Consider the following 12,579-nt stretch of genomic DNA (forward strand, 5'->3'; position numbering starts at 1 on the left):
TACTAGAAAAGTTAGCCTAGTTTCCTTCTTTTAAGTTTAGATTATGTAGCTTGACATCACAAAACACAAAAAGGCAAGATAAAATACAAGGTAAACGTAAAATAAAATAGAAGTCAAACAAAAGTTAGGTTGCATAAATACAAAAACTGCATTGCCAAAAATAGAATTTGTTGTCTAGAAAGACCTTTTAAACTTTGTTTCTTTCGTTTTTTGACTTAGTGAATCGCGATCTGGTTTTTCTTAGGCGCGCTTGTTTCTTAGTTGTTTTTTTTGTAAAGAAACTTTATTCAGACGTTTTTTTTTACGCAACTCCTTTAACATTATTTTTAACAAAGTATTCTTTTATACGTGTTTACATTGAAATAAAACCCTTTGCGTAAATAGAGATAAATTAGAGAGCAAAAGTACATAAAAAGCCTCGCTACTTTGCAGAAGAAGAATTGGATGGCAAGATTCGTGTGCTTTCTCTTTCGTTTAAGGTACTTCTTGAATATTTTTTCAAAGAAAAGTTAGCGTAGTTTTCCCCTTTTAAGTTTAGCTTACGCAGCTTGACATCACAAAACGCAAAAACCAATAAGGCATGATAAAATACAAGATAAACGTAAAATAAAATAGAAGTGAAACAAAAGTTAGACTGCATAAAAACAAAAAAAAAAAAAAAAACATAATATACTTCTATGTATGTTTACATTGATCTAAACAAAATCCTTTGTGTAAAGATATGAAAAAATAGAGAGTAAGAGTTCATAAAAAAGCCTCGCTATTTTGCTGAAGAAGAAATGGATGTCTAGATCTTTTAAAATAAGGAACTTTTTGATTTCTTTTTCCGAAAAATGGTTGGAGCAGTTTTCCTTTTTTAAATTTCACTTATGCAGTTTAACATCACAGGAAATATTATTTTGCTTTTTAACAAACTCTTAAAAACATCAGAAGTAATTCTAAATGCAACTCTATTAAAAGTTTTCACAGAATAACAAAACGACTTCTTTTTTTTTTTTTTAAAGATAAAAAAAAGTTTGAACTATCTTTAAATAAGAAATGTGAGAACAGTTTAACAGAACTTCTTGTTTATTATGTCTTTAGCGAAACAGATAAAAATATTTGCAAAAGCATAGATAAAACAAACTACACAAAAGGCCCATCTTTATTGCCAAACTGAACAAACTTATCTAAACTACATAAATGGTTTCACGATATTGCCATATTGAACAAACTTTTCTAAACTACCCTCTTTTTGAATTTTTAGCTTCATGTTTTTAATTTTGTCTTTAATATGGCTTTGGTAGGAGTACTTTTGCAAGACATGAATGAGCTTGTCACTGCTATGATTTGCCAAGATGCCAAGGTAATCTTTGTACGAGCAACTTGAGCTTACATCTGTAAACACGTCTTGCAAGATGTATGCCAACACCAAAGCTGCACATCGTGGAAAACTTCTGGTGTTGAACCATTCGTTGTGGCCAGGGCAAGCATTCAGCTCTTCAACTATTTCATCTAAAATTTTACAAACTCAAGTCATAACACAAAGTGATTAAATCAAATATTCATTTGGTTCTGAAGTAAGACAAGATTTATTCTGTTTTTTTATTTATTTTTTTTTTGTTGACCTTATTGTTTGCACTGATAGCAATAACTGGTTTTTGAAAGATTACCTAAATGGCATTGGCTAACTTCTGCTTTGTTTTCCTTTGTTCTTGGCTGAGTTGATCCTGAAATAAAATAAAACCATGTTCATTTTTCTAATTCATAAAAACCATCAACAGTTTCTAAGTGTTAGAGATGATAACAAGCTGTGCATGATTAACGGTGATGTTTCTAACTTCATCATTAGAAATCGGGTAGACACAACTTTCTAAAAGTGCACTTAGCAATGATGGCTAGTTTTTGTTAACAGTTAACCATCTGAAATTGTGCAAGAAGAGGTTTGTGTTTATATATGTTTGTATAAATTAGGTTTTACATTACCGATGAGTTCTTGAGTGAAAGATGGCATTTCCAACTTGATTTTTTTTCTTCTTGGATCTTTTACTTCTAAAACATAATCAGTTTTAGTATCATTCACTTGTATAAACATTTAAGCAATCACAGAATTAGTCCTGCAACAAATACATACACACTTCTGTGTTGTTTTTTTGTTTTGTTTTGTTTTTTTTACAGCTCTAACAATAACAATAGGGCAAGGAGTTGATTTGGGCATTTTCATTTTTTGAAAGCGTGTTGAGATTTGCATAAAAATCAAAAATCAAAAATCAAAAAGAATTTACCTCTGGATGTAGAGGCAAGACTTTGGCTAAATAGGCTACCAACAGATTGAACAGCATAAGGTGAGAGCTGCTTTGCAAGAACAGTACCAGCCTGTTGGACAGGAACAGCTGAAACTGGATCAGATGAAAGAAACAAACTGGGTTTGGCCAATGTTTGCTGAAAAGCAACAAGGCTAGGAGTCAGAGGAACAGAAAAGACCTCTTTTGAAGGACAGAAAGCGACTTGCTGAGAAGGAGAAGCAGAAACAGGTTTGGCAACCACTTGCTCATTAAAGTAAACTGGAGAAAGTTTTGCATGGTGTTCAATAAAATCCGGTTCATCAGGAAATAATGTTAATGCAAGAGGAGAACAAGCTGTGCCAACAGGAACAGCTAGAGTCTGATCTACATCCATACAAACAGCTTGTTCGTTAGGAACTAGTTGTGCAAGAGCAGGGGATAGTTCAAGAACTGGACCAGCGATTGTTTGTTCAGATGGAACAGACGAAACAGGAGTTGAGGTAGGTTCACACAAGAAATCTACGGCATGGTCGTTGCTATCCTCTAAAGGAACATTGTTTTCTACAGCTGGAGAAAACGGAACCACTGTGGTACAGCTGAAAGTAGCAGCACATTCTTCAGAGTCAGAACCGGAGTCTAAATCTTCCTCAAAGATGTCCTCAACCTCATGAAAACCGTACTCCTCTGCATTAGTTTGGAGCCAGTCCATCACATCCTTCTCCTTCTTTGGTGGTCTCTCAGACTTTTCAACAGTCAAAGACTCTATGACTCCGAAGGACTGTCCGATGCCCAGGGCAAAGCGCAACTCCTCTGCAGCGTTCCACTGGGACACATAAAAGCTATCCATTGTGTTCCTGCTGTGCTTCATGTAGAGTGTAGCAAACCGCTCGCGATCTTCTTTGCTGTTGTTGGCAAAGTAAGTGGCTATCGAACCGCGAATGCAAGTGGGAGTAAGACGCTTCATGGGAATGTTTACTTGGCTTTTTCTGAAGCAGGACGTCAGGCAAGAGGAGATAGCAGAGGAACCCATCTGGTAAACAGGCACTCTAGTTGCACCGAGTGTCACACATTCGTCTTTGTTGGGTCTCATCGATGGAAAAAGGGGCCTGTAGCAGTCGCTCAACTCCAAAACAGTCTTGGTGTCTGCAGCCATGTAGTGAGAGTCGTTGACAAGAAGGTCTCTGTATCTCAGCAAATAAATATCGATCAACACTTTCAAGTCGTTCGGCACTAGAATGTTTTTGGCTCCGTACTTGTATGCTGTTTTGTAGCGCTCTTGCACAATGCAATATCCACACTCACTCTTCTCAGCAGCCATGTAGTCTCTAATGTTTAAAAGAGCAATGTTAGATTTTCTTAAACTGTTAATTACAGTGACAGAGAGCAGAAGATGGTTTCGTAGAGACACAGCATTGTCTCTAGTCGGTGTAAGAGACGGCTTTCTAATCGATTCCACTAACTGTCTTACGTATGCAGACTTGCCATATTCGTTCAGCAAACTGACATTGATGATGTTGATGCATTTTTTGCTTTTCACAAGGCTCCTCCTCAAAGAACGAAAGGGCCTCAGCACTTTTTGTAACTCCTCCACCTTGCAGCGCAAACGTCGGATGGCCTCATGAGAAAGTCCGAAATAGACATTCCTGGCTTCACTGAAACGAAACAGGAGACAAAGGTAGACAAGGCGGTTGTACAACGTGTGACAAGACATGGCTTTTGTTTGGTCAAGTTCACTCAGCTTGGAATTGAGCTGAATGTTTTTAAAGTGCATGGAAAAGTATCTATCCTCCAAAACGTTGGAATTGGTGAGAGCGTTCGGGTGCAGCGTCAGCGTGCTGTCACAACATGTCAATATTTCAACAACTGCATTTTTGTAGATCTTTGCTTGTGACAAAGTGTTGTTGTTGGCTACCACAAGCCACTTTTCAAAATCTCTGAAGAGCTCATCTGCTGACTGGTAATAAAAGTGAAAAGCATCTTTGTCCAGCTGAAACAAGAGTCTCTTATCTTCTGTCAAGACGGAGGAGTTGGAAACCAAGTGCTTTAAGGAATTAAAATCAGAGTCTAGGACGGATTCGGTGTTCAGCTCTTTGTTTTCTACAGAGGTGCAGTGGTTTGCAGAAGGAGCCTCGGACGAACCAGCAACTGATGAGGGCAAGCTTAAAAGAGGATCAGAGGAAAGAACCGGAGAAGAAAAAGAGGAGGAAGGCCCAGGAGCAGAGGATGCAGAGCCTGATGCAGACGCTTGTTCAGCTACTGGCTTAATACCAAAGAAGGCAGGTCGAATAAATTGAGGGACATAGAGCTTGTCGTTGTCGTATCGCTTTGCCTCTGCAATCTTTTGTTTGATCGTCTTGGAATCGTAGAAATGAGTCTCTTTCAAGTGTATGTCCAGTCGGTCGTAATACTTCCAACATTGCAAACAGGGGTAAGGTTTTGGACAGCCGGACTTGCGTTCGAGACGAGCATGCTGAAACTTCCTGACCATTGCAGAGTAAAAGATGGAAGCTTCATCCAAAGTCCAAGAATGATCTTTTTTAGTCAAGTGTCTTTTAATGCTTGTGGAGGAATGTTTGCACAAAGGCATCGGACAGCTAACAGCGTACCTCTTCTTGGTACCATAGAAAGGTACAACCCTGTTTACGGAGCCACACGCTGCAACTAATGCGGCCCTGACTTTGTTTTTGAGCTTTAAGTCTCTCTGTTCTTGTGACTGCCTTCTTTTCTTTTTTTTCGCTTTAGAGTTCGGAGAAGGGGCAACAACAGTGTTGTTTTCTTGTGAAGAAGACATGTTCAGGTGTTTGTTTGCAACGGTTTATGCTAAAAAAAAGAAGACAGTTAGTGAGAGTGTTTTTCTTCTGCCTGCATCCTGGAATCCTGGAATGTTTACAACTGCAGGGAAGAGCTGTGTTTTTTCGAATCCTCTGCAAAAGAGAAAAAAGAAAGAAAAGAGAGCAACAAGAAGAAACAAAGTTTCCACTAGCAAATGAAAAAGAATGAGAGCAACTAGCATTACATGCATGGTGGCAGCAGTGATTGCTATTATGAGAAGGAGAATGAGAAAAAAAAAAAAAAAAAGAAACAAATAAATAAAGAGATGGAGTTTGAGAGGATCTCGCAACCATATGACTCAAAGAAAGAAACTGTGTTGAAAAAAGGCAAGAGAGGGCAAATAGAACTTGCTAACAAGGACAAATGACAGACATAACTACAACAGTAACAACTCTCATTGCAAGCATAATAACAACAGCATCAGCATCACTGACTCAGAGAGTGTTGACATAACAAAAAAGAAAACAAAAGTACAAGCCAAGTGGGGGAACATTAACAAACACTCATTGCAACTATAACAACAACAACAACAACAGCAACAGCATCACTGACTCAGAGGGTATTGATAAAAAAAAACAAGCAAAACAAAAACAAACAAAAAAACAAATAAAAAAACAAAACAAGCAAATTGGGTGAACAGTAACAACTCTCATTGCAAGCATAATAACAACAACAGCATCAGCATCAGCATCACTGACTCAGAGAGTGTTGACAAAATAAAATAGACAATAAGCAAGCAAAGTGGGTGAACAGTAACAACTCTCACTGCAAGCATAATAACAACAACAGCATCAGCATCAGCATCACTGACTCAGAGAGTGTTGATAAAATAAAACAGATTATAAACAAACAAAGTGGGTGAACAGTAACAGCTCTCATTGAAAGCATAATAACAACAACAGCATCACTAACTCAGAGGATATATAAAAAAACAAACAAACAAACAAACAAAACAAAAACAAAAAAAAAACAAGCAAAGTGGCTGAACAGTAACAGCTATCATTGCAAGTAAAATAACAACAACAGCATCAGCAACATCATCACTGACTCAGAGAGTGGTGATAAAATAAAACAGATTAAAAAACAAGCAAAGTGGCTAAACAGTAACAACTATAAATACAAGTAAAATGACAAAAGCAGCAACAGCATCACTAACTCGCAGGGTGTTGATAAAAAAAAAAGCAACAAACAAATAAAGCAAGCAAAGTGGGTGAACATTAACACTCATTGCAACTATAATAACACCAACAGCAACAGCATCAGTGACTCAAAGGGTGTTGATAAACAAAAACAAAGGCACAAACAAAACAAGCAGAGTGGGTGAACATTAACAACACTTATTGCAAGCATAATAACAACAACAGCATCAGCATCACTGACTCAGAGAGTGTTGATAAAATAAAATAGATTATAAACATGCCAAGTTTGTGAACATTAACAAACACTCATTGCAACTATAACAACGACTACAGCAACAGCATCACTTACTCAGAGAGTGTTGAGAAAAAAAACAACAAAAAAAACAAAAACAAAACAAAACAGAAAACAGAAGTACAAGCCAAGGGGGGGAACATTAACAAACACTCATTGCAACTATAACAACAACAACAGCAACAGCATCACTTACTCAGAGGATATTGATAAAAAAAACAAACAAACAAACAAACAAAACAAGCAAAGTGGCTGAACAGTAACAGCTATCATTGCAAGTAAAATAACAACAACAGCATCAGCAACATCATCACTGACTCAGAGAGTGGTGATAAAATAAAACAGATTAAAAAACAAGCAAAGTGGCTGAACAGTAACAACTATAAATACAAGTAAAATGACAAAAGCAGCAACAGCATCACTAACTCGCAGGGTGTTGATAAAAAAAAAAAGCAACAAACAAACAAAGCAAGCAAAGTGGGTGAACATTAACACTCATTGCAACTATAATAACACCAACAGCAACAGCATCAGTGACTCAAAGGGTGTTGATAAACAAAAACAAAAGCACAAACAAAACAAGCAAAGTGGGTGAACATTAGCAACACTTATTGCAAGCACAATAACAACAACAGCATCAGCATCACTGACTCAGAGAGTGTTGATAAAACAAAATAGATTATAAACAAGCCAAGTTGGTGAACATTAACAAACACTCATTGCAACTGTAATAAGAACAACAGCAACAGCATCACTGACACAAAGGGTGTTGATAAACAAAAACAAAAACACAAGCAAAGTGGGTGAACATTAACAACACTCATTGCAACTATAACAACAACAACAGCAACAGCATCACTGGCTCAAAGGGTGTTGATAAAATAAAGAAATAAAAACAAAACAAGCAAAGTGGGTGAACAGTAACAACTCCCATTGCAAGCATAATAACGACAACAGCAACAGCAACACCATCACTGACTCAGAGAGTGTTGATAAAATAAAATAGATTATAAACAAGCCAAGTTGGTGAACATTAACAAACACTCATTGCAACTATAACAACGACTACAGCAACAGCATCACTTACTCAGAGAGTGTTGAGAAAAAAAAAACAAAAACAAAAAAAAAACAAAACAAAACAGAAAACAAAAGTACAAGCCAAGTGGGGGAACATTAACAAACACTCATTGCAACTGTAACAACAACAACAGCAACAGCATCACTTACTCAGAGAGTGTTTATAAATAAAACAAAAAACAAAAACAAGAAACAAAAATACAAGCCAAGTGGGTGATTACTAACAGCGCTAACAGCAGCAACAACAGTGTCTTTAGAAACAACAAACAAGTACAACAGCAACAACTGCTTTTACAGAGTATAACAATAACAACAACATGGCACTAACAACAACAAAAGGGTTGGAATAAAAACCTGTAGGCAAAAGGAGAGCTGCATTCAGACAAGATCGATTACAAAGAGGCTCTTCTTTAGGACAGAGGAGAAACTGCTTTTGAGGGACAGAGGGACTTTTGTTGTTGTGGTTGTTGTTGTTGTTGTGCAGAAACCAACAAACTTTTATTGAACCGAATATAACCGAATATAACCGAAAGTCTTGTTTGCTTCTGTTTTGTGCCATCAAGAAGGGAAAACAAAACATCACAAAACAAACGAAGCAAACGAAACAAACAAACAAACAAACGAACGAAACAAACAAACAAAAAAAAAAAAATTAAAAAAATTAACAAACAAACAAACAAACAAACAAGCAAACAAACAAAAACAAATAAGAAAAACAGAAAACGCAGTACCGAAACCTCGCCATTTTTTATCCTTCCTCAAGCTTTCTCTGGGCGCCAAAGACCGAGAAAGTTGAGCAAACGTGACGTTGAGGGGGGGGAGGGGGGTACTTAAGGACAGCAGACCGACCAATGGCACGCTTAGGAGAGACCCACGTGAATGCTACATTTTCTTTCTATGTACGCTGAATCCGCTCAAAGTCTGGAATTTCCAGCATTCACGTGTCATCACTCCAGCCACCAGATTGGCCCACACTTTGCACACTTTCAAGACTAGAAACTCACTTGTGCTCAATTTGAGCAAAAAAAAAAAAAAACTAAGTCTCGCATGGCGACAACTTTTCCAAAAGCAAACAAAGGCAAACGAAGGCAAACGAAGAAAAAACAAAAACAAATAAACAAAAACAAAACCGAATAGGGAGAGAGAGAGTGAGTCGACTCATTTCTTTCGACTGCCTTAAACGAGAAGTCTAAAACGTTTAAAAGTTGAAAACTAAGTTTTTTAAATGAACTGCACCGAAAAAACTTTACGACAGTTTAGCTGGTTAAAAACGCAGAGGAAAATATTTTATAAAATTTAAGCGTTCTAAAGATGTCCATTTTTGTTTTTGTTTTTTTTATTTTGGTTTGTTTCTGGCTTGTTTCTTTCTTTAAATTCTAGCGATCGAGCATATTTGAACGGTTTCATCAACCTGTCGGCGCACGTGCTCGAGAGCTAGAACTTTGATTGCTTTTGTTGTTGAGAATTGAGAATGTCCGAGCAGGTTTTTTTATCGATTTCATCGCTTGTGGCGAGGCAAAAATCAAAACGCTTTTTGGACGAAAGAAAAGAGATTAAAAGGAAAAAAGAGAAGAAAAAAAAAACAAAAAAATAGGTTATGTGTTATGAACATTTATTTTCTCACGCGATGACGTCTAGTTTTGTTAGAGTAATTAAAATATGGTATCAAGTTTGTAATTTCTATCTTATTTTTAGTTACGGATAATTGCCAATTATGTCACGTTTAGTATACACAACGCTGTTTTCTTAATAGCAATATGATACAAACAAGTTATAAAAAAAAAAGCGTTCGCTCGATCTTCCTTAGTCAGTTGAACAAAAAGAAATTTTCACAACATATGATTGATTTGGTTGTCCTAGCAAGCTGTTTTAGCAAACGACTAGAGGTTGCAACTGTTGTTCATTGAAAACGAAAAATCTAGCGTCAGCAAGAAATTTTTGAATACATAATGTACACAAAAGTGGCACTTACAAATGAAAATGTAAAAAAAAACTGTTTACCTTGATGCCAGACTCGCAGAGATGTTGTCGCTCGTTGCTATCGACTGCGAACAGCTTTGTTGTTTTTCGAAGTGCCTCTTCATTCTACTTATAGCCGAAGTTTTGGCTTCGAAAAAAAATACGAACGTCGTTAAGCTCAACGAGCTGCTTTAATTGTTGTTCGTGCGAAAACGAAATGCTTAAAACGGATAAAAGTGTTGGCGTAATTACACTTTTCGACCGCGATGCAGTTTGTCAACTCTAGCGTACTTTTTTGGCTCGTGGAGCAAAAGCCTCATGATAATAGCAAAGGCTTAAAATGTCTTAACATGTCAGCAAAGGCTTAATATGCTTAATAAACTGTGGTTAAGCTTTTGCGGTGCAGTTCATTTACAACTTAATTTGCAACTTGCTGGCACAAGCAAACGTTTATGACTTCTCGTTTAAGACAGTTGAGCGAAATCAGTCGACTCACTCATTCTCCCTTTTCTGTTTTGTTTTTGTTTTGTTTTTTTGTTTTTGTTTTTGTTTTTGTTTGTTTTTTTTTTTTTCTTTGTTTGTCTTTTGTTTAAAATGTAAAAAACTCGAAAGGAAAGTTGTTGCTTTGTTTGCTTATTGAAAGTTTTCGCCAGTTGCAAGACTTAGTTTTGTTTTTGTTTACTTATTAAAATATCGAGGAAAATATTTGAGGACATCGCATTCTAATGGTGCCTTTATAACAACATCTAACGATTTAACGTTTAATGTTGTGCTCAAAAAAAAAATTCCTTTTATATCTCTCAATGGTCTCCAACGATAAAACTGCCGACCAATCGCAACGATTAAACAGCCAACCAATGGCAGCTCAATGGTCTCCAAACAAGAGACTGCCGACCAATGGCAGCTCAGTGGTTTGAGAAGTGAGATCATTCGATTTCCTTTTATTATCTCCAGTTTGAACTAGTGCTTGGCTTGTGGTGCAGAAACTAAAACTTCCCGTTTTTGTATTTTGTTTTGAATTTCTTTGCTTTGAGCTTTTTAATCGATCGATAGCTTTAGGAGAAAAGAAGAAACCCCTCTGACGAAGTCTTGGCTTTTTTAAAAACGCTCAAATTTTGGCAAACAAATCTCATACGAAACGCTACTTTGATGTCAAGCTTTCGTTACTCCCTACTCCCTTCTAGCGGAGGGCGGCAAAAAGGTGTTGCATCCTAGAGCTAAAAGTGAGGAGGGAAGCAAGTTTTTTTTTCGTTTTGTTTGCTTTTTTATGTTTTTTGTTTTTTTGAGGGGGGAGAGTTAGAGGGTAAGGGGGTTAGGATTAGAGGGGGTTGGGGTTACGGTTTGGAAACCTGGGGACGAGGATATCAAGCAGGAGTTTAGTGTCCACGAGGGGCGTCCTTCGGTTGTAACGTGCCGCTAGGTGCACGCGTCTAGTAGTTTCGTTGCATCGACCTAGAGGAGTTCTCCGAAAGGTCTTGCGCTTTGGGCTCGGGCAAACGGCCTGCATCCATTGTAAACACGGTCTCTGCCGTTAGAAAATCGTTAACCAGGCTTTTGTGAGCTTTAACAACCATCCCTTTGAGTTTAAAACGAACGTTTCCCCAAAAGCCATTCGAGATGGAGGTACTCACGGAGGTTTGTTACGGTAACAACCCTGTGGTTTGCCATCTTCTTTCTTTCCGCAGCGTCGCAAACGGATCGGCCGGTCTCTTAGGTGACGAAAAAACGTCTGATCTCTCGACTGGAATGCTTAACGTACTAAGATTAGAAGAGTTAGTACTAAGAGTCGCATCTGGCCGCCGTAATTTTCTTCGATGATGTACTTGAAAATTTCGTGACGTCGTTTTCAAAGCTCTAGGGTCGATTTTAACCTTCGACCTTAAAGTCGATTTTAGCCTTCGGTGTGGCTCTGTACAACTTTTGCGGTGAAAAAGCTTGCGCGGAGTCTACAGTTGTATTTAGCCGACAGACGCTGGCAACGCAGAAACAGAATGACTCTTGGGCGGCGCAAACCGAGCGTTCAGCAAATTTCTAGCATTTTACGTCAAAGCGGACAATCTGCACGACAAATAAAGCTAACTTTCTCGTTGCAACAGTTAGTCACTGGATCGTTGGACGAGTGTGTACAGCTGTTTTGCGTCGAAAGCCGACCGGTGGTCGGATGCGACTCTTCTTTTCATTCGAAAATCAGAACCTGGCCATCAGTCGTGTATCACCATCGAATGCTTAATGTAGTGATTTCTCGAAACGACAAAAGCTTGTAAAACAAACAGCTTCGCTGTACTGTTGCCTAATATGTTAACGGATGGCCAGGAACAACCTTGGTCTGTAATGAATGAGTTCGTTTTTCCATTCGAGGCACTAATTACTGCAGTTTTAAAAGTCACCTAAAGTATAAGCTCATCTCTCCATTCAAGAAAAACAAGCATCAGAGTTTCGGAAAGTTTGCATGCACGACACCACCATCGATGATACTTAAACAAACAGAAAATGAATTGCAAAACAGAACCACTGAATTGCAAAACATAACAACGGACAGCTTGTAAAATGCATGGTGATGAGCTTCTTCAATCCAATCAAGGAACCAAGCATCACAGTTTCGGCAATGGTGCATGTGCAAATCAGCAAACTGTGATACTTAATCAAACAACTTCACTGTTTTGCTTAGTTTAAGAACGGATGGCTAAGAACAACCTCGTTAGTGAGTATGAAGTCATCTCTTCATTCCAGGAATTAATAATAATCAGAGTTTTAGAAGTCTCTTACGTGCGATACTACTATCAACGGTACTTAATCAAACAGCCTCTCAGAATGGCCTAGTTTGAGAACGGAAGGCTAGGAACAACCTTAGTAGTGAGTCATCAGTTCAACTTTTCATTCAAGGAATTAAGCATCTAAAATCTGAAAAATAAAAAGAAGAGCTCTTTGTTAGAAGTTCTTATTTTTATTTTTCCTCAACTTCTATTTCTTTTCTTTTTTTACTTTTTTTTTTTAATGATAGTTTTTCTTTTTTTTA

The 12,579-nt window shown here is 37.6% G+C and overlaps 1 protein-coding gene across 2 annotated transcripts; it reads right to left on the reverse strand.

The window, feature by feature from the left end:
• Nucleotides 1-1,126: 1,126 nt before the first annotated feature.
• Nucleotides 1,127-8,408, reverse strand: LOC149875954 (uncharacterized). Of its 2 annotated transcripts, XM_090075971.1 has the most exons (5): nt 8,336-8,408; nt 2,265-5,084; nt 1,966-2,031; nt 1,653-1,709; nt 1,127-1,494 (listed from the first exon to the last, which is right to left on the reverse strand). In XM_090075971.1, exons 2-5 carry the CDS (start codon nt 5,053-5,055, stop codon nt 1,175-1,177), a joined length of 3,234 nt encoding a protein of 1,077 aa, XP_089932097.1. In that variant the 5' UTR covers nt 5,056-5,084; nt 8,336-8,408; the 3' UTR covers nt 1,127-1,174. The 2 variants fall into 2 exon arrangements, with proteins under 2 accessions (XP_089932097.1, XP_089932096.1); XM_090075970.1 differs by having other exon boundaries at nt 2,265-8,408.
• Between the last annotated feature and the right edge of the window lie 4,171 nt (nt 8,409-12,579).

This window comes from Hydra viridissima, unplaced genomic scaffold (assembly GCF_058129835.1).
Source record: "Hydra viridissima isolate aposymbiotic clone 2 unplaced genomic scaffold, HvirCarnegie_v1 scaffold_91, whole genome shotgun sequence".
Taxonomy (NCBI): domain Eukaryota; kingdom Metazoa; phylum Cnidaria; class Hydrozoa; order Anthoathecata; family Hydridae; genus Hydra; species Hydra viridissima.

Excerpts from the sequence above, each read along its gene's own strand:
- LOC149875954 (XM_090075971.1), bottom strand. The coding sequence starts at position 5,055 with ATGTCTTCTTCACAAGAAAACAACACTGTTGTTGCCCCTTCTCCGAAC. Across the intron at positions 2,032-2,264 it reads TCTTGCCTCTACATCCAGAG|AAGTAAAAGATCCAAGAAGA; the intron begins GTAAATTCTTTT and ends ATTATGTTTTAG. Across the intron at positions 1,495-1,652 it reads AGTTAGCCAATGCCATTTAG|ATGAAATAGTTGAAGAGCTG; the intron begins GTAATCTTTCAA and ends GTAAAATTTTAG.